Raw genomic sequence first — 24,530 nt, 5'->3', positions numbered from 1 at the left:
ACTTCAGTTGATAAACAAACAGGGAATCTTTTGATAAATGGTGCTAGTCAGACATCATCTGGGAAAGATGATGTTTGTTATAATATGTTTACACAGTTATTGGACTCAAAACTTGTGTTGGATTTTGAATTCTGTAATACAATATGGATTGATGGGCAACTTCCTTCTTCCTGGCAATTAGTGGTTGTTATCCCTATATTGAAACGTGGTATGGATTGATCAGATCCTTCTAGTTACTGACCTATTTCACTAACTTCACATGTATGCAAGATAATGGAACGAATGGTTATAGCAAGCCTTTCTTATTTTGTGGAAAGTGCAGAATTATGCACTTTACACACTGTCTTTAAACTACCTGTATTCTGGACATTAATAGGTCTGTTTTCTGTACTTTCTGCAGAGCCTCTGCATATGATGTGTCCATTTCCACCCCAACATAGAAAACCTACAGCACAATACAGGCCCTTTGGCCCACAAAGCTGTGCTAAACATGTCCTCACCTTAGAAATTACCTAGGGTTACCCATAGCCCTCTATTTTTCTAATTGTCTACATTCATACTACTTTCCTTCCTCCCAGTTTCTAACCCCCAAGATTTCACAGATGGCTTACTATCTTTAACAAAATAATAAGTGACCATCTCAGAGGTTATGCACCCACAATATCTCCTGATGCTTCCACCCCCTCCCCCAAATCCTTGGTTAGTCTAATTGGATTGATACCAGAAACAGGTCCACATTCAAAACTCAACAAAAACTTATTCTTCCTTCCATCTTTTATTTAAATCCCGTCTCCTGCCTTTATGGCTGAATGGTAAGCCACTACAACCCTCAGTCAGCCACTTATTATTCCATTTCCCAGAAACCAGCTATTCGCCTTTCTCCATACAACTCCAATCACCCAATGCCACTTCCCGTTCGCAGCCTCCGTCTTCTCCCTCGCTTCCTACTGTCTCTGCCTCTTCCTCTTCCTGAGAGAAATTTCCTAACAGTAGGTTCAGTCCTTTGCTCCAATCCCAATCAGCTTCACCGCATCTTCAATGCTTCCAGCCTCAACTCAAACCCACTGGTGAGGCTGACCCATAAGCAAAAAAAAAATGGTCATCTTATTCTCCTTTTGAGCTAATGGCAGCTCACACCTATCAGGAAAGTGCAATACCGCCATTTATTGTAATGGAGTATAAAAGGAGCCATAATGGGGATCAGGTCCTACCTCCCAAACCTGTTTTAATTAAAAAGTTCACTACAGCCCTAAATGACTTAGTCATCCTTGCCTCAGGTGCCAGAACATCCTGCACACTAGGCACCTGAGATCTCCCTAATAACCGCCTAAACAGCTTCCTACATTCTAATATCTGCGGCACACCTTGATCACATGTTCTATCTCTAGGACATTACAAAAATCACACCACCCATTCCCAAGCTTGCCAAAATACAGTGCAAATGCCAATAGTCTCTGCTTTATTTCATACATTATAGCACGTTGGTAAATTGTGTATATTATTATTGTGCACCTATTAGTTAATACTATATTTATTATTAGTTAACATTATTAAACTATTATTGCTAAGTGTGTTTTGAAATGCTGCTGTTGTACTTAACAAAATAATTTCCCACTCGGGATCAATAAAGCATTATTAAATCTTGAGCAACACACACAAAATGCCGAAGGAACTCAGGACAGACAATATTATTAATTAACAGATTAAATAATATATTGGACTAATGACTCTACCCAGGAAATGGTCCTGTTATCTACCGCGAACTCTGATGACATTTCTTCACCCATCCTCACACTAAACGACCGGCTAAACAAAAAAATCCAATAGCCAGGTGTAAAAGCTTCCACCAGTAACAAGCTAACCGAGCTTAATCAAAAGCCCCTCCCTCTATAGCAAATCATAAACTTTTTCACTGTCCAAAAGCTCTACGACTACTGATTCTTCTACTGTAAAAGCTTTCCGAATATTATTTCCCTGTATCATGGGCATCATATGTAGGTCTACCTTTACGATACCCCACTTTGGTAGCGACTCAGTAACAGTCTCTTCTCCAAAACAAACATCAGCCTATCATTATCATTTTTTTTAGATAGTGAGAGCAATAGGCCTATAGCTACTTGGCAGCGTCAGATGCTGCCCAGGTTTAACAATAGACAGCACAAGGCATTGCCTAATTCCGTTGTTTAATACACATCTCACTTAGGAAAGTCAGTCCCATGACAGCCCATGTGTTCCAAGCCACGCATGCGCAAACATCAAACACTGGGATAACACAGGCAGCCGGTGCGAGCCAGAGCAATTCAACTAATTCGATTCTGAACAACCTTCCACAGGATCGCTGGTGTTCAAAATACCACTTTCTACACAGAAAAATTTCATTAGAAAGAAACACAGTGAAAGGCTAAAAGCTAGAAGGTGACGATTTCTCCCCCCCCCACGGGTTTCACGGGGAGCGCAACTAGCCGGCGCATGCGCAGCGATCGGGTTAAAAAGAGCGGTTAAACGGACCTTTCTTCTGACGCCTCTTCTAAGCGCGTGGTTATTATCGATGCGGAAACGGTCGAGCGCCCTTCAAACGCTAACGGCCGCCTGCGCGCAATCAGCGCCGGGTATTTACAAATACAAACGCCAGCGAGCCGGCACAAGAGAGCCGCTCAGCACGGAGGGCGGCTGCGATGGGTTCGACGGGCGGGCTGCCGCCCACGGGCGTGTGCCTTGCGCTCCGAGTCACTCGAGTGGACCCACCCCGACCCAGCTCGGTATTGGTCAGGCTGTGGGGCCGCTTCCAGCAGCGCGAAAGGCAGCCCGAGTACCAGCGGATGCACACGGAGATCCAGAATTGGGCCAAGGCGGTGCGGCTGGGCGGCGGCCCCGAGCGCGGAGTACCCGCCCCTCCTCTGGAAACTAACGAGCGCTGCTTGGCTGAGATCTGCGGCGAGTGGCACCGGGCCCGGGTGCTGAGCCGGGTGGACGACGACTATACCGTCTTCATGCTGGACGAAGGCCGGGCGCTGCCGGTCCGGGCCCGCAACCTGGACCGAGGTAAGAAGGAGTTTTTCCACTTGCCGCCCGAGGTGGTCTGCTGCATTCTGGCCAACTTGGTGCCGGCTAAGGACCCGGGAGCCTCCGCCCAGGAGGAGCAGAGGCGGTCACAACCACCGCCAGAGGTCGGCGACGGAGAGGAGGAGCGCGACGTGGGCGCCCGGCCCCGGGCGAGCAAGGCCACTGCCTGGCCGCCTGGTGCGTTGTCCTTCTTCCGCGGCCTGCAGGGGCGTACGCTGGACGCGCAGGTAGAGGCGGTGTTGCCCAACCGCTTGGTGCTGGTGGAGGTGGCGCGGGTGTCGAGGCAGCTGTGTGAACTGGGCCTGGCGCGCACCATCGACGCCGCCTCCTTCCGCCTGCTAGTGGAGGTGTCCACTTCGCGGCCCAGCGCCACGCTCCGCAAGGAGTGCCTGAGCGTGCTGCCACCGCCTTCCTCCGACACCGCCGCCGCCGCCCCCGCCCCCGGTCAGATTCCGGGCGGGGCTGAGGCCCTACAGCCGCCTCCGCCGCCGCAGCCACTCGGCGAGGCGGGCTACGGCCTCGCCTACTTCTACCCGCTGCTGCAACTCGGCGAGACCGTGGCGGTGAGGGTCACTCATGTCCGCTACCCCGACCGCTTTTTCTGCCAGCTGAGGTGCCACTGCCCCGAGCTGGAGCGGCTGCAAGACAGCATGTACCGCTACTACGAGAGTGGGCGCGCAGCCGAAGCGCCCCGCAAGCTGGGCACTCCGTGCGCCACCAAGAGCGCCGATGGCCGCTGGTACCGCGCTATCATCCAGCACACGCTGGCCGACGGCGTGTTGGAGGTTTTCTATGTTGATTATGGTGACCGTGAGGTGGTGTCGGCCCGAGCCGTTTGCCGCCTCAGCCCCGGTTACTTCAAGATGCCTGTTGTCACCTACCCATTTGCTCTGCTGGACGTGTCGGACTACGGCCGCGGCTGGACGGCGCATCACGTCGAGCTGCTCAAATCGCTGATCCTGCGCAAAGTGCTGCAGGCCAAGGTGGAGTTCTACAACGCAGTGGAAAACGTATACCTGGTCACCCTTTACCAGGAGGATGGCCCCACCATCAATGCAGCTTTTTGTGCCCAAGCAGAAGGACTTCTTTCTGGGTATTGCACCCAAGATGGAGGAATAGGAAATGGTTGCCAGAAACTGAATGCTCTGCAATGTGGCGGTGACTATCTCGCTGAGGACAAAAGGATAGGAGTCTCGAAAGTCAAAGAACGTATCTCTGTACTCAAGAATGCAAATCTGAAACTAAATGCATTTTACGATGTTCTAGTTGAATTTGTGAAAGATCCTTCAGAATTTTGGATTCGAACCATGGAAACGGCCTGTGAGTTTGAAAATCTAATGAGTAGCATTGCCAAAAACTATGGACAATTGGGTCGAAATGAAGGGTTGATAAAAAAGCCTGAGCCTGGTTTATTATGTTGTGCTAAATTCAGGGCTGACGACTTGTTTTACAGAGCTGTTATTACAGAGATTCTTGATGGTGAATTCAGGGTTTTCTTCATTGATTATGGAAACATGGAAGTCGTGGGTTGGCATGATGTTAAGGCCTTACTTCCAGAATATCGAAAACTTCCTGCCTTAGCAATTAAGTGTTGCCTTGCTGACCTCTTTCCTAAAGAAGGAACTTGGAGTAGAGAAGCTGTTGACTATTTTGAAAAAGCAGTGTTTGAAAAACGTCTTGTAGTTCATGTCTTGGAGAAGGAGATGGACAAATATCTGATTGAACTGTTGGATGTGGAAGATGAAGGGGAACCTAGTATAAACAAGTTAATTTTAAAAGCAGGCTATGCTGATCACCAAGTCCATAGAATCTCTAACTTAAGTTTAAAGAATTTGGATGTATTAGGCCATTTGCACATTCCATTTTCATCTGGAGAAACGTTTCATATGCTTGGCGGAAACAAAATAGACAAATTTGAACAAAGCCCAATGACTTCTGATGCAGCTCAGTCATTCACAGATTATGGTGATACAGCTGAATTGTTGTCAAGTGATTCTCTAATCTCACTGCTATCTGGTCAGGAAGAATTTGAAGGTAATGATAGAGCAGAAATAATTACAGAATCTTATAAACAAGAATATCTTAAAGTGGGGAGTACAGTAGATGTACAAGTTTCTTTCATTGATGAGCCTGGTGACTTTTGGTGTCAAATGACTAAAAACGCACATGAATTGAAGATGCTGATGAGTAAAATACAAGAATATTACAACACACATGATGATCAGTTTCAGCCTGATCAATCTGCTTGCATAGTAAAGTATTCTGAGGATGGCAGATGGTATAGAGCATTGATACTGGGGAAAGTGGTTTTAATGGAAGTAGATGTGTTGTATATTGATTATGGAAATAGAGAGAGAGTATCCATTAGTGATCTACGTACAATAAGACCAGAGTTTCTCCTTCTCAAGGGTCAGGCATTTAGGTGCAGTCTCTATAACATAATTCAGCCCATGGGTCCTGATCCATTCATATGGAATGAAGATTCAATTGCTGCATTCCATGAATTTATTGATAATGCTTTAAGCTTATACATGGAGCTGAAATGCACAGTGTATGCATTGACTATTGTAGAGGATAAAGGACTCTGTAATATTGTGGATTTGAACACTCCATTCCAAAGTGCTTGTCAATTATTAATCGAGCGTGGCTTAGCCAAGTTTGTAGGATCACCTAGCATTCTTGCCCCTTCTGTAAGCCTTTACACTTACTATTATTCAACTCATGATGTGAAAATTGGTAGTGAAGAAGAAATGTATGTGAGTCATGTTGTAAATCCAACAAAGTTCTACTGTCTTCTTGGTAGAAACCTGGGTGTTCTAGATAACCTTACAGACAAAGTTAATAAACTGTCTGCTAAGATGCAAGGGTATAATTTTACACATGGAATAGACCCTATCTGTCTTGCAAAATACACTGATAATCGGTGGTATCGTGCTTTAGCGTGGCCTGTACAAAACCAAATTCGGGTTTCATTCGTGGACTATGGGAACAAACTAGATGTTGATAAGAATGACTTGCTTCCTATACCCAACAGTGCAAAAGATGTTAAATTCTTACCCATGCAAGCAATTAAGTGTGGTTTATCAGATATACCAGCTGACTTATCCCTTGACGTTATGTGGTTTAAAAAAGCTGTGATGGATAAACCTTTAAAAGCTGTAGTAGTTGCAAAGGAGACAGATGGAAAACTGATTGTTGAGCTATATGATGGGAACATGCAAATTAATGCAAAAATTAGAGAACAGCTTTGCCTGCAGGGTAGTAATGAAAGAAAAGTAAATGGTAATTCAGGAAGGCAAAAGAATAAGAGTGAAAAGTCAAGCTTTCCTTGTTTGGCAAAGAGTGATCATGAGTCATTGTCTCTCAAAAGCTGCATAGTTGAAGATCAAAGTGAAGACTGTGAAATTGAAAAGTTAACTGGATCTGTGTGCAAGCAGGACAGATGGAAGAATAGGGCTGAAGTCACTGCACAGACTGACGAAACCAGATTAAAAAGATGTATTCCCAACAAAATAGGTGCAATGCGGACAAAAGAATCTTCAGATATAGGGTCCAGTGGAGAAATGGGAAAAAATACATCTGTTGAAAGCACTAACTTAATCACAACATGGCCTAAGGTGATACATGTTCCTCCATTACTGAATCCTGGATTTAAAAGTGAAGTATCTGTTTCACACATTATCAATCCATCTCATTTTTTTGTTCAGCTTTCCCAAAATGAAGATAAGATAAAAATAATGGAAAAAAAGTTGAATGAATGTGTTATAAATTGTAGAAATGTTGGAAGCTTTAAGATGGGAGATGTTGTGTGTGCAGAGTTCCCTGAAGATGGCTCTCCATATAGAGCTATAATAACTGAAGCTCACAATGATTTGTTTACAGTGGAATATATAGATTATGGTAACACAGCAACTGTTGATGCTTCAAAAATCTTTCCTCTTCCAGTTGATTGCTTGGAAGTTCAGCGACTTAGCATACCTTGCTCTCTTGCTGGATTTCGGAATGCAAATTTTAGAGAAAACAAAATTATTCTTTCTGAATTTAAAAAGAGAACAAATAAAACACTGCTACAATGTGAATTTGTCCAGCAGTTTGGACAATTGTGGGAGATTCTCCTCTATGACAACCAGGGATTGTTGGCTGATGGTTTGAAAGATTCTTTATATAAAAGTGAATTACAATACTCTCAGCAATTGACTGAATGTCCTGTATTTGATGTAAGGCCTGCTTCAAAGTTCAAGGCATATGTCCTTTCAGTTAAGTCTCCCCAGCAATTTTGGTGTCAGTTTAAGACAACAGAGGATGGTGTTTTTATTGAATCACTTGAAAGAAACAAATATGAATGTGAATATCAATTAAAAAATGACTTGGCTCTCAAGGCTGGTAATCTGTGTATGGTAAAAACTAAAAATCACCATAACTGGGCTACTTGTGAAATAGTGCAAGTTCTTGCTGGTAGTGTTGAAGTACTCTTTCTGAAGGAGGGCATTAAGGAAGTTGTGAAAAATGAAGACCTGAGAGAAATAACACCTAAATTTGCATTGACTTATGAATGTAAATTGTATGGTTTGGTTCCAGTTGATGGGAATAGCTGGTCTGAACAAGCCACTGAACTCTTTAAAGCTTCAGTTTTGCACAAAACTGTCACTGTGAAAGTAATCAGTGTTTCAGAGGATAATATATTAGAAGTTGCTATATATGAGAACTTGGAAAATATCATGAGAAACAAATTAACTGCTTCAGGGCTAGGTGTTGAGAAATTGAATGAGAGTTTGCCTAACACAGTCAACTTTGGACGTTACATCAGAAAAATGCCTTTAATGGGACAAGCTGTTGAAGGATATATCACAGCAGTGGAAAGTCCTAGCTATTTCTGGTGCCAATTTTCAATGCCTGAAATTCAGATGCTTTCTAAAAAGATGTGTGAAGTTGGAGTATTTAGTATTACAGATAAAGAATTACTTTCCACCATTTCAATTGGTGACAGTTGTGCTTGTAAATATTCTGAAGATGACCTCTGGTACAGGGCTGAAGTAAAAAATATAAATGGCAACATGGTAACATTGCAATATGTTGACTATGGGAATGAAGATAATGTTGGACTAGAGCAAGTTAAAAGGATACCCAAGGAGCTGCTGAAGATTCCTACCCAGTGTTTTCCATGTTCCCTTTTTGGGTATGATTTGTCAAAAGGCTCTTGGAAAGATGGTGCAGTGGATGTACTTGTTGAATTTTCAGATCAGTTGTTAAATATTTCTGTGATAGAGAATGAACATGGAAAAGGAAATGCTCCATTTTTATCACATGTCCAAGTCCAGTATGCTGGTGGTACAATTAATGACGTTGTGAGAGACTTGTGGATTCCTCATCATAGAAGCGATCAGGTATGTGACAATTCATTAAGTGCCGAGCAGTTAACTCCTGTGCTGTCAAGTGCTGGGATCCAGAATGACGAAGATAACCTCATGCGGCCTACACATTTGAAGGGATCAAATGAAGACAGCTCTATCATTTTTATGCAAAATGAAAATGAGGAAAAAGTTATCACTAAAATTCCACCTGTACACACAAAGGAGGGAGAATGCATAATTAATGTTCAGTGTATTGACTTGTCTCCAGTAGTGGATAGTGTGACCAATGGAATAGAAGTGTTACATACGTCAAAGATGAATGAACTTGTTGAGCAGAGTTCAGTTCTTGCTGAGAGCAATACTAAAAATGTCCATTTAAGGTCTACCAATGAAGTATCTTCAGTGCAGAATTGTGTGAATGGAAACGCTTCAAACCTGCAACCTGAAGATGCAGATCTTAAGCCGCTCTCAGAACAAGAACCAATCAAAGTGTGTGAAGATTTGCAGGGTTCAATGCAGTCTATTGATCTGTATGAAGAGATTTTTAAATGCCATAGTGATCAGCCTCTTACTGAGGAGATTGGTGATGATTCTATGACCCGTATTCTCATATCCCATGATGATGACGAGGACTACTATGAAGATCAAAACTTGCCAGAAGCCCAAGTCAACAGCAATTTAATAGAGGACCAGTTTGTGACAGGTGGGTAAGAAAGGGCAATTTCGGACTGGATTATAAAGCTTAGAAGTATGACTTTAAAACTTAAAAGTAATATGTGACTTCACTAAAATTCTGAAGGTGGCAGTGGGAGCAATTCTACAGAGCAGAGCTGGAAATGTAAAACTAAGAATGAGAATTACTTGCATGTATAGGTAACTTTACTCCTTTAGATCAAGGGTTCCCAACCTGGGGTCCACGAACCGGGAAGGACAGTTTGAGGAGGAAGGGAGGAGGTATAAAGATTGGTGTTACGTTTTCAGTTGCATGGTGAAAGTGCCATAAGGACAGTAGTTGTGGCTCATGGACAAGGGAGTTACAAATGAAAGTGCCTTTTGAAATGCTGAAAGGGAATTGGAAGATGTGACTGAAAGCTGGTGGAAAATAGAATTCTATAATTAATGATCTCTACAACTCATCCCTGAGGCAATCCTGATTGTCTTGGTAATAAAATATTGATAGGATTCAGAGCTGGGCTGAGAAGCAGCTATTGGAGTTCAATCTAGAAAAATGAAGCGATACAGTTTGGAAGGCCAAATTTGAAGACAATACAGAGTTAAGGGCAGGATTTTTTTTAAGTGTAGGAACAAAGGAATATTGGGGTTCACATTAATAGATCCCTCAGAGTTGCCGCGCAAGTTGGAAGGTTGATTAAGAAGCCGTATGATGTGTTAGCCTTCATTAATCTGGGAATTGTGTTTGACCATGAGAAACATGTTGCACCTCTAGAAACATAGAAAGCCTACAGCACAATACAGGACCTTCGGCCCACAAAGCTGTGCGGAGTATATCCTTACTATAGAAATTACCTAGGGTTACCCATAGCCCTTTTTTATTTTTATATATATATATATATATATATATATACACTCCATGTACCTATCCAGGAGTCTCTTAAAAGACCCTATCATATCTGCCTCCACCACCGTTGCCTGCAGCCCATACCAAGCACTCACCACTCTCTGCGTACAACAACAACAACTTACCCCGACATCTCTGTACCTATTTCCAAGCACCTTTAAAACTGTGCGGTCTCATTAGCCGTTCCAGCCCTGGGGAAAAAGCCTCTGACTATCCACACGATCAATGCCTCTCATCATCTTATGCGCCTCTCATCATCTTATGCACCTCTATCAGGTCACTTCTCATCCTCTGTTGCTCCAAGGAGAAAAAAAGAGTTCACTCAACCTATTCTCATAAGGCATGCTCCCCAATCCAGGCAACATTCTGGTAAATCTCCTCTGCACCCTTTCTATAGTTTCCACATCCTTCCTGTAGTGAGGCAACCAGAACTGAGCACAGCACTCCAAGTGGGGTCTGACCAGTGTCCTATATAGCTGTAACATTACCTCTCGGCTCTTAAACTCAATCCCACAATTGATGAAGGCCAGTGCACCCTATGCCTTCTTAACCACAGAGTCAACCTGCATAGCAGCCTTGAGTGTCCTATTGACTTGGACCCCAAGATCCCTCTGATCCTCCACACTGCCAAGAGTCTTACCATTAACACTAAATTCTGCCATCATGTTTGACCTACTAAAATGAACCACCTCACTTGTCTGGGTTGAACTCTATCTGCCACTTCTCAGCCCAGTTTTGTATTCTATCGATGTCCCGCTGTAACCTCTGACAGCCCTCCACACTATCCACAACATCTCCAACCTTTGTCATCAGCAAACTTACTAACCCATCCCTCCACTTCCTCATCCAGGTCATTTATAAAAAAAAAAAATCAGAGTAAGGGTCCCAGAACAGATCCCTGGGGCATACCACTGGTCACCGACCTCCATGCAGAATATGACTGGTCTACAACCACCCTTTGCCTTCTGTGGGCAAGCCAATTCTTTATGTAGAGTTCTTTTAGCTCTGGTTTAGACCTCACTTGGCATATTGTTCAATTCTGGTCAACTCATTGCCCGAAGGATGTGAAAACTTTAGAAAGAGTACAGCGGCGATTAACCAGGATACTCCCCGCATCAGAGTGCGTGACTTGAGCAAAGTTGAGTGAGCTAGGATTTTCTGTTTGGAGTGAAGGTGAATGAGAGGTAGTTTAATAGAGGTGTACAAGATGAGAAAAGGCATAGATAGTGGTCAGCCTGAGATTTTTCTGGGTGGAGATGGCTAATGAGGGTGGGCCTAATTGGAGGAATATATAGGGTTGGGGGAGAATATCAGTGTGCAACTATTTTAGTGGGTGGTATATGCCGGGGTGATGGTATAGGCAGACACGTTAGGACATTTAAGAGAACCTTAGATGGGTGTATGTGGAAGAGAAGGATTAGATTGATCATGGTGTAGGTTAAAGGTTGACATAAAATTGTAAGTTGAAGGGTCTGCACTGTTCTATGAATGTTGATTATAGTTTAGAATTTAATATTCAGTATACAGAGCTTTCATGCAAAGGTAGGTGATATTGCTAATACTAACATTTTAAAATTTGGCCAAAGACATTCTATCAGGAATTAGGTCAGTCAGAGTTCAGGGTTGTTGGTTTCCTAATCAGTTAAGTCATCTAATTAGGAATTCTTGGGAAACTGATTTTCAAAGTTCCATGTAATGAAGAAATCCTGCCATTTCTCAATTTCTTTCCTTAATCCCACCCACTATTTTGAAAAACATTGAGGTCATGGTATTTTGGGTTCTACTATTGTAGAAATCTCCCCTATTGTACAAATCACTATCAATTGCTGTGTTGATTGTGACAATTACCTTTAAAATTAAACATGCTGTTTTTGTTTGGTTGAACTAATATTTGACTTGTCAGTCACTTGATCTGATGTTAACAGATAACAAAACACTTAGATTTTGCTTTTCAGCTCATTGCCACATAAGCCCTGTTGTCTTTAAATAGCACTTCAATCCATTTTCTGTTTACATCGAAACAGAAAAACTACTGCACAGACCAGGCCCTTTGGCCCACAGTGCTGTGCTGAACATGTACTTCAGAACTTACCTAGGGTTACCTACAGCCCTCTATTTTCTCTACTTTTCTAAGCTCCATGTACCTATCCGTAAGTCTCTTAAAAGACCCTATCCGCCGGCAGCCCATTCCACGCACTCACCACTCTCAGTGGGGGGGGGGGGGGGAACAACTTACCACTGACATCTCCTGTGTATCTACCTCCAAGCACCTTAAAACTGTGCCCTCTCGTGACAGTCATTTCCGCCCCGGGAAAAAGCCTCTGACTATCCACACGATCAATGCCTCTCATCATCATCTTTACCTTAACCAGTTTTTTTGTTTCTCCAACTTGGTTTCCTTGAAATTTCTAGTTGACTGTACTGAAGTGTGTGCAGTTTGAAGATCTGAAACCATGCTAGAGAGGTTCAAGTTGTCAAACTTAGTACCACTTTGGTTTACACAAATGGATTACTGAATTGAAAATACCTGACTGGCTGCATCACTGCCTGGTATGGGAACTGTACCTCCCTTAATCGTAGGATTCTGCAGAGAGTGGTGCGGACAGCCCAACACATCTGTAGTTGTGAACTTGCCATGATTCGGGACATTCACAAAGACAGGTGTGTAAAAAGGGCCTGATCGTGGGGACCCACGTCACCCCAACCACAATCTATTCCAGCTGCTACTATCTTGCAAACAGTACCGCAGCATAAAAGCCAAGACCGGCAGGCTCTGGGACAGCATCTTCCACGGCCATCATTCTGATTAACCCATGCTGAATTGAGTGTATTCTATGTTATAATGAATTTATTATAAATTACTATGATTGTACATTTAGGGATGTAATATAAAGATTTTTACTCGTATGTGAAGGATGTAAAAAGTAGTCAATTCAGTTCAATTCTTCATTTTAACAGACATTGGGATGAATATCTGCTTGGAAGAAGAAAGCAAAATTCTATCTGATGAAAGTCTTGAAGTGGTGAATGAAGGTATATGAAGATATGACAGTTTAAAATAAAGTACAAGTGCTATTTAAAGACAGTTTAAAAATAAAGTACAAGTCAGATCTGGTAAAAGCATGAATAAATTGCCTCATATTTACTGAATCAGATTAATTGTTAAGAGATGGTTGTTAGGATTTTAGACTTGTGAGAGTAATGGAGCTGGGCAGTTTGTCTTTGTCCATTTTGTTGACAACATCACTGAAGATATTTTGCACTGCAGTTAACTTTTAAGCTTGTGTTTATACCACAGTTGTGTTTTGGGCATGCAACATTTATTGTAAAGTTTGTAAAATTTATTTAAAACATTCTCAAGGATCTATTCATGTTGTAGAGTACATGGGTACTTGTTCACATAATGGTGCTTTTTTTTTTGCAGGAAAACACAAAGATTTTGAAAAAAATAATGAGAACAAAAGTATTCTGTTAGATGATCCACTATCTGTGACAGCTGATAGCAACACAGTACAAGGTATGAAACATTTCTTGTATGTTTTGTAATGAAATGTAATTTTTCATTGTTTTGTATGTATATTTTGGTAAATTATAAGTTGCTTGTGATCTTATTTGAAAATTGATTTTAAATATTAAGGAATTTTTAAGTGTTTTTCCATTCCAGCTTTCATTATACCTTAATCTTCTAAATTTTTTCCAAATATTGCAAAAGAGACCTTTGTTTGGCAGAGAAGGTAGGAAACTAGATCCTGTTCTGATGTGATAGTTGAGATAGCTGTTGAAATTGGAAAATAATTTGGTGAGATAATTGCATCCATTCTGGCTGGATTTGGCAGTACTTCTGTTCAGGAAAGGTCTGTATGGTTAATTTCATTATTCAAATTTTCTCAAAGAAATTAATCTTGGCTGTTTCCATAACCAGTGTTGACATTGTGTGAGAAGATTAATAATTCAGTTAGCTACAAAATGCTGATTTAAAAAAAACCTGTTTGTTTCAATATTTCTGGTAGAGACAAGGACATTTCAACTGTATTCTCCCATATCTTTTTGTTATAGAAACATAGAAAGCCTACAGCACAATACAGGCCCTTTGACCCACAAAGCTGTGCCGAACATGTCCTTACTATAGAAATTACTTATGGTTACCCATAGCCCTTTATTTTTCTAAGCTCCTTGTACCTGTCCAGGAGATTCTTAAAAGACCCTATCGTATCTGCCTCCACCACCGCTGCTGGCAACCCATTTCATGCACTCACCACTCTCTGGTGTTTTTTTTTAAAAAAAAAAACACTTACCCCAGACATTTCCTCTGTACCTACTTCCAAGCACCTTAAGCCTGTGCCCCCTAGTGTTAGCCATTTCAGCCCCGGGGAAAAGCCTCTGACTATCCACATGATTAATGCCTCATCATCTTGTACACCTCTATCAGGTCACCTGTCATCCTCTGTCGCTCCAAGGAGAAAAGGCCAAGCTCACTCAACCTATTCTCATAAGTCATGCTCCCTAATCCAGGCTACATCCTCGTGAATCTCCTCTGCACCCATTCTATGGTTTCCATATCCTTCCTGCAGTGAGGTGACCAGAACTGAGCACGGTACTCCAAGTGGGGTCTGACCAGGGTCCTGTATAGCTGCAACATTAACTCTCTGCTCCTAAAGTCAATCCCCAGATTGATGAAGGTCAAAGCACTGTACGCTTTCTTAACCATAGTCAACCTGTGTAGTAGTTTTGAGTGTCCTATGCACTCAGACTCCAAGATCCCTCTGATCCTCCACACTGCCAAGAGTCTTACCATTAATACTATATTTTGCCATCATATTTGACGTACCATAATGAACCATCTCACACTTACCTGGGTTGAACTCCATCTGCTACTTCTCAGCCTAGTTTTGCATCCTATCAATGTCATACTAACAGCCCTCCACACCCCCAACCTTTGTGTCATCAGCAAATTTACTAACCCATCCCTGCACTTTCTCATCCAGGCCATTTATAAAAATCATGAAGAGTAAGGGTCCTAGAATAGATCCCTGAGGCACACCAGTGGTCATTGACCTCCATGTAGAATATGACCTGTCTACAACCACTCTTTGCCTTTTGGATCCACAAAGCAATGTCCCCTTGGATCCCATGCCTCATTACTTTCTCAATAAGCCTTGCATGGGGTACCTTTCTCAATAAGCCTTGCATGGGGTACCTTGCTGAAATCCATCTACACTAAATGTACTGTTCTACCCTCATCAATATGTTTATTCACATCCTCAAAAAATTCAATCAGGCTCATAAGGTTTTACAAAGCCAAACTGACTATTCCTAATATTATACCTCTCCAAATGTTCATAAATCCTGCCTCTCAGAATCTTTTCCTTCAGCTTAACAACCACTGAAGTAAGACTCACTGGTCTGTAATGTCCGGGGCCATCTCTGTTCCCTTTCTTGAATAAGGAAACAACATCTGCAGCCCTCCAATTCTCCAGAACCTGTCCTGTCCCCACTGACGATGCAAAGATCATCGCCAGAGGCTCCCACAGTAGCCTGGGGTACATCTCTGCTCCCCGGTGACTTATCCAACTTGATGCTTTCCAAAAGCTCCAGCACATCCTCTTTCTTAATATCTATATGCTCAAGCTTTTTAGTGCACTACAATCGTCAAGATTCTTTTCCGTAGTGAATACTGAAGCAAAGTATTTATTAAGTACCTCAGCTATCTCCTCTGGTTCCATACACACTTTCCCATTGTCACACTTGATTGCTTCTATTCTCTCACCTCTTGCTCTTCACATACTTGTAGAATGCCTTGGAGTTTTCCTTAATCCTGTCTGCCAAGGCCTTCTCATGGCCCCTTCTGGCTGTACTAATTCTTAAGATCCTTCCTGCTAGCCTTCTAAACTTCAAGATCTCTATCATCACCTAGTTTTTTGAACCTTTTGTAAGCTTTTCTTGACTAGATTTACAATAGCCTTTGTACGCCACGGTTCCTGTACCGTACCATCCTTTCCCTGTCTTATTGGAATGTACCTCTGCAGAACTACACGCAAATATTCCCTGAAAATTTGCCACATTTCTGCCGTACAGTTCATTGAGAACATCTGTTCCCAATTTATGCTTCCAAGTTCCTGCCTGATGGCCTCATTTCCCCTTACTCCAATTAAACACTTTCCTAACTTGGCTTTTCCTAGCCCTCTCCAATGCTATGGTAAAGGAGATAATGATCATAATTCTATCTCCAAAATGCTTTTCCACTGAGAGATCTGACACCTGACCAGGTTCATTTCCCAATACCAGATCAAGTATAGCCTCTCTTCTTGTAGTTTTATCTACATAGTGTGTCAAAAAACCTTCCTGAACACACCTGACAAACTCCATGCCATCTAAACCCCTCGCTCTTGGGAGATGCTAATCCATATTTAGGAAATTAAAATCTCCCATCATGACAACCCTGTTATTATTACACCTTTCCAGAATCTGTCTCCCTAATTGCTCCTCGATGTCCCTAGTACTATTGGGTGGTCCATTTATATATTTAAAAAAAAACACCTAGTAGAGTTATTGACCCCCTTCCTGTTCCTAACTTCCACCCACAGAGACTCTGTAGACAATCCCTCCATGACTTCCTCCTTTTCTGCAGCTGTGACACTATCTCTGATCATCAGTGGTACACCCCCACTTCTGCCTCCCTCTAAGTAACCATTCCTGCCCATGAGCTATCCAAGTCTCTGTAATGGCCACAACATCATAGCTCCAAGTACTGATCCACACTCTAAGCTCATCCTCTGTTCATAATACTGCTTGCATTAAAATAGACACATCTCAAACCATCGGTCTGAGCGCATCCCTTCTCTATTACCTGTCTAGCCTCTCTCTGGCACTGTCTACAAGCTTTCTCTATTTGTGAGCCTACCGCCTTGTCCTCAATCTCTTCAGTTTCAGTTCCGTTTCCCCCCCCCCCCCCCCGCAATTCCGGTTTAAAGTCAAGTCGCTTTTATTGTCATTTCAACCATAACTGCTGGTACAGTACACAGTAAAAACAAAACAACAATCCTCCAGGACCATGGTGCTACATGAAACAACACAAAACTACACTAGACTACCTAAAGTTTCCCCAATAGCTGTAGCAAACCTTGCAAGGATATTTCTCCCCCTGAGATTTAAGTGCAACCTGTCCTTTTTGTACAGGTCACACCTGCCCCAAAAGAGGTCCCAATGATGCAGAAATCTGAATCCCTGCCCCTTGCTCCAATTCCTCAGCCACACATTTATCCTCCATCTCACTGTCATGTGGCACAGGCAGTAATCCTGAGATTACTACCTTTGAGGCCCTGCTTCTCAACTTCCTTCCTAACCTATGTTATTGGTTACATCTGCCAATTTAATGGAACTGTATTGGAGTTTTTCAGTGTTTTAATTAGCATCATAGATTTATAAAACACAAAATTGGTATTTTCTCCTCCAGGAATTTTCATGGACTTCTATTGTATACCAGACTTGGCTATTGTTGAATGGCAACAACAAAATGTAGGGAATTTGGGCCTAGCCAGATTTGCTGCTGAATTTCAGATGGAAACCAGTGAAGGAGCAGGCACTTGTCACCAGCTTGTTGGACGTTTAGTTTTGCCTCATGTAGAATTAGGATTGAAAAGTGTGGTTGAATGCTAGCTTCTCTTTGAAACTGTGACTGGCTGGTCATCACTGCTAGATAAGAGCTATCTTATTGATCTGTTTGAGTAGCTGTAAAGGAAAAGCTAAAATGTTCTGGAAGGACTAGTATGAAATTGATTGGATATATAATGTAATGAATTGCAAGTCTTAGCTAAGGATTTTTGAGAAATTGAAGCTTTGTTGGTTGGGTTTCTGTAATTGTACTATTGAATCATAACCCTGATTTTATTGACATGCTGAAGCATTTGATACTTTGAACATTCACTGTGAGCTGTATTTCAAATTGATTATAATTCTTGTTTAATTATTACTAAATACTTACTAAAACAAGATGGAATCATAGTGCAATAAAGCTGACAAGTAGCCTAACTGAGCTAGTCCCTAAACCTTTTCTATCCATGTAGTTTTTAAAATGTAATTGTATCTGGATCTACCACTTCCTCTGGTAGTTTGATATAATCGTCTCCCTGTACAGGGGTTCCCAGCCTGAGGTCCAGGGCCCCTTAGTTATTGGTAGGGGTCTGTGGCATAAAGAAGGGTTGGGAACCCCTTCTCTAAAAGAACTTTACTCTTGGATTCTCTTAAATCTTTGGCCTTTCCCTTTGAACCTATTGCACAAGTTTTGAGCTCCTCTCACCTGAGGAAACTGTAGATCTCAAATAGATCTTTAGATAGTCAAAGCTCAAACTGGGCATGGCACATGATGAAGAACCCAAGGAAGATGCTTTGGCTAATTGCCCTATCTATGCCCCTCAGAAACCTAAGGTCATCTCGCACTTATGTAGTGTTTCTGAATAACCTAAGCCTTATAGGCCCAGTAACAACATAATCATTTTAGCATGCTGTCTGTAGTACTGGATGAGTTGGACTGAAGGTCTTGTCTCCATGTTTTATTGTGCTATGGTTCTGTCTTGTTTTTGTAGTAATTAACAGAATAGTCCCAAGGCCCTACCGTTCACTGAAAGTACAATCCTGATTTGTCTGATTAAATACAACATCTCTCACTTGTCCAAATTAAGCTTCATTGCCAGTGTTTCCCACTTAGATTTTATACACCTATTTTAAAACTGTTTAATGAAAAATCTTCTAATATGAAGCCCCATTCCATGTGTGCTCTCAAAAATTTGATTGTCTAGAATTGATCCATTGAAGATTGAACCCTCTAACCCCAGCATTACTTTGGATAAAGAAAAGCATTCCCAGTTCAGATCTTAAAGCCTTGCATAATTTTTACTTGTACTTCGGATCACTTGTAATATATTTGGTTTTTCTTGTGGAAAATTGTCAATTATCATTTTTCTCTGCATCACCTGTAAGCAAGGATAGAATTTACCTGTCTCCTCATCTTCCACTTCTTCCCCATCCAGTGAGTTATCCTTCAGTTTTTGCCAACTTGAGTGTGATTTCATCACCATTTTTCCAGCCATCTTCCAACATTTTTAGTAAGGTGTTTGAGAAGGTCCCTCATGGGAGGCTCATCCAGAAGATTCAGATGCATGGGAACTGGTTTGCCCATAGAGGCCAGAGGGTGGTGGTTGAAGAGACTTATTCCAACTGGAGGTCTTATGTTTACAGATCATATGGAGATTGGTGTTGCAGATAGAATAAATGACTGACAAAGATGGTTGTTGATGATGGGCAGAGAAATGACAGGTGGAGTGGAGTTTAACCCAGCCAAATGTATTGTAACTTGGTCAAATGTAAAGAGACACTACACTTAAAGGCAGGAGGACGCTTAACAGTGATGATGAGCTTGGTGGTTCTTTGTCCTAAGTTCATAGCTCCATGAAAATGGCTTCACAGATTGTTAAGGGGATTAAGGCAGCATGTAGCATGCTTGTTTTTATTAGTCGAGGCAGAGCTAAAAAGCCAGGAATTTGTGTTGCGGCTTTATAAAACTAGTTGGGCCACATCTGGAGTATTGCATACAATTCTGGTCACCCCATTACAGGAAGGATGTTGAGGCTTTGGAGGTAGTGCCAAAGAGGTTTACCAGGATGTTGCCTGGATTCAGAGGGCATGTGGTATCCCAAGCCGGACATACCTAGACTGTTTCTCTGCAGCAGCGGAGGTTGATGGGAAAACTAATTCTTGTAAGATTATGAGAGACGTAAATAGAGTAGACAGTATCTTCTGAAGTTTGAATACCAGAGGGCATGCATTTAAGATGGTGTAATTTCAAAGATGTGAGAGGCAAGTTGTGTTTTTTTTTTAAAGTGATGGGTGCCTGGAGTGTGCTGCCAGGGGTATTGATAGAGGCAGATACATGAGAGATTTTTAAAGAGATGTTTAGATGGGCAAGTGAATGTGAGGAAAATGGAAGGATAAGGTCATTGTGTAAGAAAATGGGATTAGATAAGTTGGCCATTTGATCTTTAATTAATTTGGTTTGGCACAACGTGGGCTGAAGGGTCTGTTCTGTGCTATACTGTTCTATGCTCATATGTAGTGTTCCACAAATCACTCACCTTTTGGTGCTTTCCATCATGAACTCTTGTTCCCTTTACTATTACTTCCTGCCATAAGGGATCCAGAGTCGTTACCAAAGCAGTGATTCACTTGCACTTCCATTCTGGAGCACTGCATTTGGAGCAATGTGTTTTTACTCTTTAAAAGCTTACAGTGTGTGGGAGTGATTTGGAGCTTGTTGTCTGCCACTTAAACTTTCCATTTCACTCTCATTGTGGCCTCTAGATTTGTTTAAAATAAGGCTGAATTATAGTTTTAAGGAGCAACACCATCTTCCATATGGCTGTATTGCAGTAAAATAGGCTCAGTAATAATTGCACAACATCAGTTAATTCCCTGTTGTCTGTTTTGGAACTGAGCATTTTAGTATGGTATTATCTCAGCTTTCCTCTCTCCCTTGTACAGTGCATTTTGCAATTTTGTAACTTTTCTATTCCTTTTTCCCCCTCTGCTTACATTTCATTGCATTTGCTCTTTTCTGTTTGTAACTCCCCTGTCGACCAGCAGACCTCTATAATCGTTCCACAGCATCCCTGGCCTCAAATTATCAGAGATTGTCCTATCCATGTCCCTCCAACTTCTCTAGCTTTAAAGTAATTTGGTTTCTTTTCCAGTTCTGATGGACATTAACTGTCCTCTCCACAGATACTGCCTGATTTGCTGATTATTATTTTTGTTGAAATAAGGTTCTGTTCTATTGCTAATGCCTTGTTTTTTGAACTTAGAATCATCTTCATTGATCCTTCAGCCTGAATCTGAATTTTCACACTATTTGCATCAATATGAGAATGAACATCAGGACACGAAGTCAAGCTCCTCTAATTACAGTACTTGTGTCTCTGAGAAAGAAATGGTTGTCTCTGAAGTTAATTGTGAGGAAGTTGATGGTCAAACTGTGCCTTCTAAGACTGTCATTAAACTGGACGAAGAACAATTGATCCATGGCACCAGTACTGAAGTTACAGATGTGTTTTCTTCCACTAAATTGGATGTTGCATTGCTTGAGCACTTTGACGATTAAAAACCCAGACTTTGATAGATTCCTTTTGCAACACTCTTAGCATCAGAAAATGTTTGAGAATTCGCCTGACACAAATTTGGAAGCTAATGTCTACATCAAAGTAGAAGGCAAATCTGTGGATTTACTCCATTAATGGTTATCAGTCTTGAAGGAAGATACAAACATAAATAATGATTCCTGCTTTTGAAGTTTTTGTTAAAATAACTACAGCTACAATACTGGTAAATAAGTAGTATTTTTCATTTACTCTCTGGTATGGCTCTACTCATTTTAAAAAGTAAAGGATGCTGTAGTCAAATGAAACCAAATACTGCTCTGGTACTTTTTGACATAGTTGATTAGGAAACTAGAAAAGAGATTAATCTATTTCATCCTATGGAATGTTTAAGTTTGGGATTCAAACATGCTTTCAGTTCACTTGATATAGCAGTTTTTTTTACTTTTCACAAACATGAAAATGCTTGTGAGTAAGGGAAAGAGCAAGAGACTTACTGATGGATATACAGCCTGTTGCGTGCAATTGATAGATTACTGCTGGTATCAGTCTGTTGGAGAAATAGCACATTTCATCTATAGGGATGAACAGAAACTTAATTATTAAAAATCTGTAAAGCAGATAGTGAATACCGAAAATCTTGCCAAAACCTGATCAGTATTCAAGAATGTCAATGCCTTTAAATTGTTTCTGTATGTATATTACAGCCAAGAAAAGTAATTACCCAGAATTTCTGGAAAAAATCCTTTTTACAAATTCTAAATGATGGATTATAATGCAAGTCAACTTTGGCCTAAAATATAAAGGAATGTCTGCAACACTCAGCATCAAAATACCTGTACACCACATGTTTTTACAAATATGTTCAATTAAAGTGACAAATAAAAGCTTATTTATCCATGCTTGAGGGCTAATGAAAGTTGCACTGCAGTGTTGTACTAAATAAGTTCCAGGTGTTTTTATTCTGTAACTAAAATGATCAATTTCCTTGCAAACAAAACTCTTTGATTATTCCTTATTTGACAAATATGCCCTTAATTTCACAGTAGTAGTTGAAATTTCAACCTCTTTTATACTTCCTAACTTTTCCCTTTGTTCATGTCAGAACTCTTGATATTCTGCAAATGGTTTTTGTATGTGTCTTTGGCTTTGAGCAATGTTCCAAATGTTTTATTTCAAACATGTTACTTGTATATCACTTTGTAATTTGTTTTCCATATCCAGGTTTCCCCCGCTATCTGAAGGTAGAGCGTTACTATGAAGCAGTTTAAGTGAGAATGTTGTAAAGTGAATAAGCAATTACTAATTATTAATATGGGAAAATTTTTGTGTTCCCAAACCCAAAAAAAACCTACAAAACCATGCCAAATAACGAAACCTAAAATAACAGTAACATTTAGTAAAAGCAGGAATTATATGATAAATACACAGCCTATATAAAGTAGAAATACTTTTCTGCACTGGCTAGCGCAGCGAAAATCTCACAGCAGCATTCTTGGCGGAAGCGCTCTTGGCAGAAACACTCTCTCCAGTAACCTTTAAGCTATGAAGCTGCCATATCATACCAAATAACACAAAAATACACAGCCTATATAAAGTAGAAATAATGTATGTACGGTAGCCAAACTCACTATTGCTGTATTGTTGATGGTTTGAAGCCTTTAAAATCATTCACTGCTCCAGGACATAGTTTCCTCCAAACATCATTTCTCATTGAGACTGTTAGCCTATCGAGAGCATCTCCAATGTTGGTGATTGCCAGTTTTATATTGTATTCTTTCCAGAGCTCTCTCAGAGATGCTTTGGACTGCCCTGTCTGTCAATGGTACTTAAAATAAAACGCATCACATTTTGTGTATAGTAAGCCTTAATTCTGGCTATTAGGCCTTGGTCGCATGGTTGCAGCAACAATATCATATTCGGTGGTAAGAATGCAACAGGAATGTTACTGCCATACTTGGTAATGCCAGGGGGATGAGCAGCACAATTATCGACAATCACAGGACACCTATTAGTGAGGTTGTTTTCTCTACAGTATTTTTCAACAAAAGGACTAACCTATCCACTCATGTACTCAGTAAAAAACACTTGGTTATTCCAACCACTTGGATGTGAATGGAACACAATGGGAAGTATTTTCTTATCAGTGCCTTTAAGTGCCCTTGGATTTTCTGAATGATAACTAATAGAGGCTTAAGGGCAGCATCACCAGTGCCATTAATAATAGGCATTAGGGGAAACCTGTCCTTCGATGCCTTGTGTCCCTTAGCCTGCTTTTCTTCTATCGAAATAAATGTCTTGCTTGGCAATTTTTTCCAATAAATTGCAGTTTTGTCACAGTTAAGCACTTACAAGAATAACCACCTTCTGTAATTATTTTCTTCAGTTCTGCTGGGAACTTTTTGGCAGTTTCAGTACCAGCTGAAGCACTCTCTCTGGTAAACGTTAAATGATGAAGCTGCCCTCGCCTCAGAAACCGATCAAACCACCCATGACTACCTCTAAATTCCACTTTTGCAACACTTTCATTACCATCGTCCAGTGCTTTCTGTTTCAGCTTATTAAAAAGACTGACTGATTTCTCCTTAAGTATAAGAAAATTTAACAGAACACCACACTTTGTACACCCATCAATCCACTCAAGCAATAGACTTTCCATTTTATCCATTATTGGATGCTAAGAGAGACCACTTTGCTATGAGCAGAACCTACAGTACCATCGGCAGCTTTCAAAATTCTCTCTGCATATAAATAGTGCGAAATGGACGCAGGCAAGTTCAATGCGCAAACCATGTCCTTACTTCATTCACCACAATCGAAATGCTTAATTATGTCTAGTTTTATGCTAAGTGTAACACCCTTAGGAGCTTTTTTAGGCTTTTCCAATACCATAGAACTCATCTTGCTCGGATGCACAAAATAAATCGAGATAAAGCACTTGTTAAGCAATGGCGGCTAGAATGCAGTTCCGGGGAAGGAGCTTGGCTGTTCGTGCGCATGCTGCCTTTTTTTTTGTAACAGTGAAAACACCTGTTAGCGAAAACAGGTAACTAATGTAGGTCTTTCATAACAGCGAGGTGTCATAAAGTGAATGTTCAGAAAATGGGGACCACCTGTATAATGAAATCTTTTTGGAGTGGTAAAGGAGGTTGAATACAGGTTATTCACATAGTGTTACAGGATCACATAGCACTGATTAAGATTCAGAATGTACTTATAGGGTGGTGGTAGAAGCAAATTTAATTGTAGTATTCCAAAAGGAACTGATTATTCACCAGGAGAATGTTCAGTCTGTTCAATAACTGGATAGTTCTTGTGCAAGCCCACTTTGGATATACAAGGCTGAATGGCATTTGTGTTACAGCTATTGTGATAGTTGGAGCAGCTAAGACA

The 24,530-nt window shown here is 41.1% G+C and overlaps 1 protein-coding gene across 1 annotated transcript; it reads left to right on the top strand.

The window, feature by feature from the left end:
- The first annotated feature begins 2,656 nt into the window (after positions 1–2,656).
- LOC140193999 (tudor domain-containing protein 6-like) lies at positions 2,657–22,083 on the top strand. Its single transcript, XM_072251295.1, has 4 exons — positions 2,657–9,117; positions 12,952–13,026; positions 13,418–13,510; positions 20,847–22,083. Exons 1-4 carry the CDS (start codon positions 2,676–2,678, stop codon positions 21,140–21,142), a joined length of 6,906 nt encoding a protein of 2,301 aa, XP_072107396.1. The 5' UTR covers positions 2,657–2,675; the 3' UTR covers positions 21,143–22,083.
- Positions 22,084–24,530: the final 2,447 nt, after the last annotated feature.

The sequence above is a fragment of the Mobula birostris genome, chromosome 2 (assembly GCF_030028105.1).
Source record: "Mobula birostris isolate sMobBir1 chromosome 2, sMobBir1.hap1, whole genome shotgun sequence".
NCBI classification, from domain to species: domain Eukaryota; kingdom Metazoa; phylum Chordata; class Chondrichthyes; order Myliobatiformes; family Myliobatidae; genus Mobula; species Mobula birostris.
Note: the sequence above shows the minus strand (reverse complement) of the source record. Positions and strands in the feature narration are given on the sequence as shown.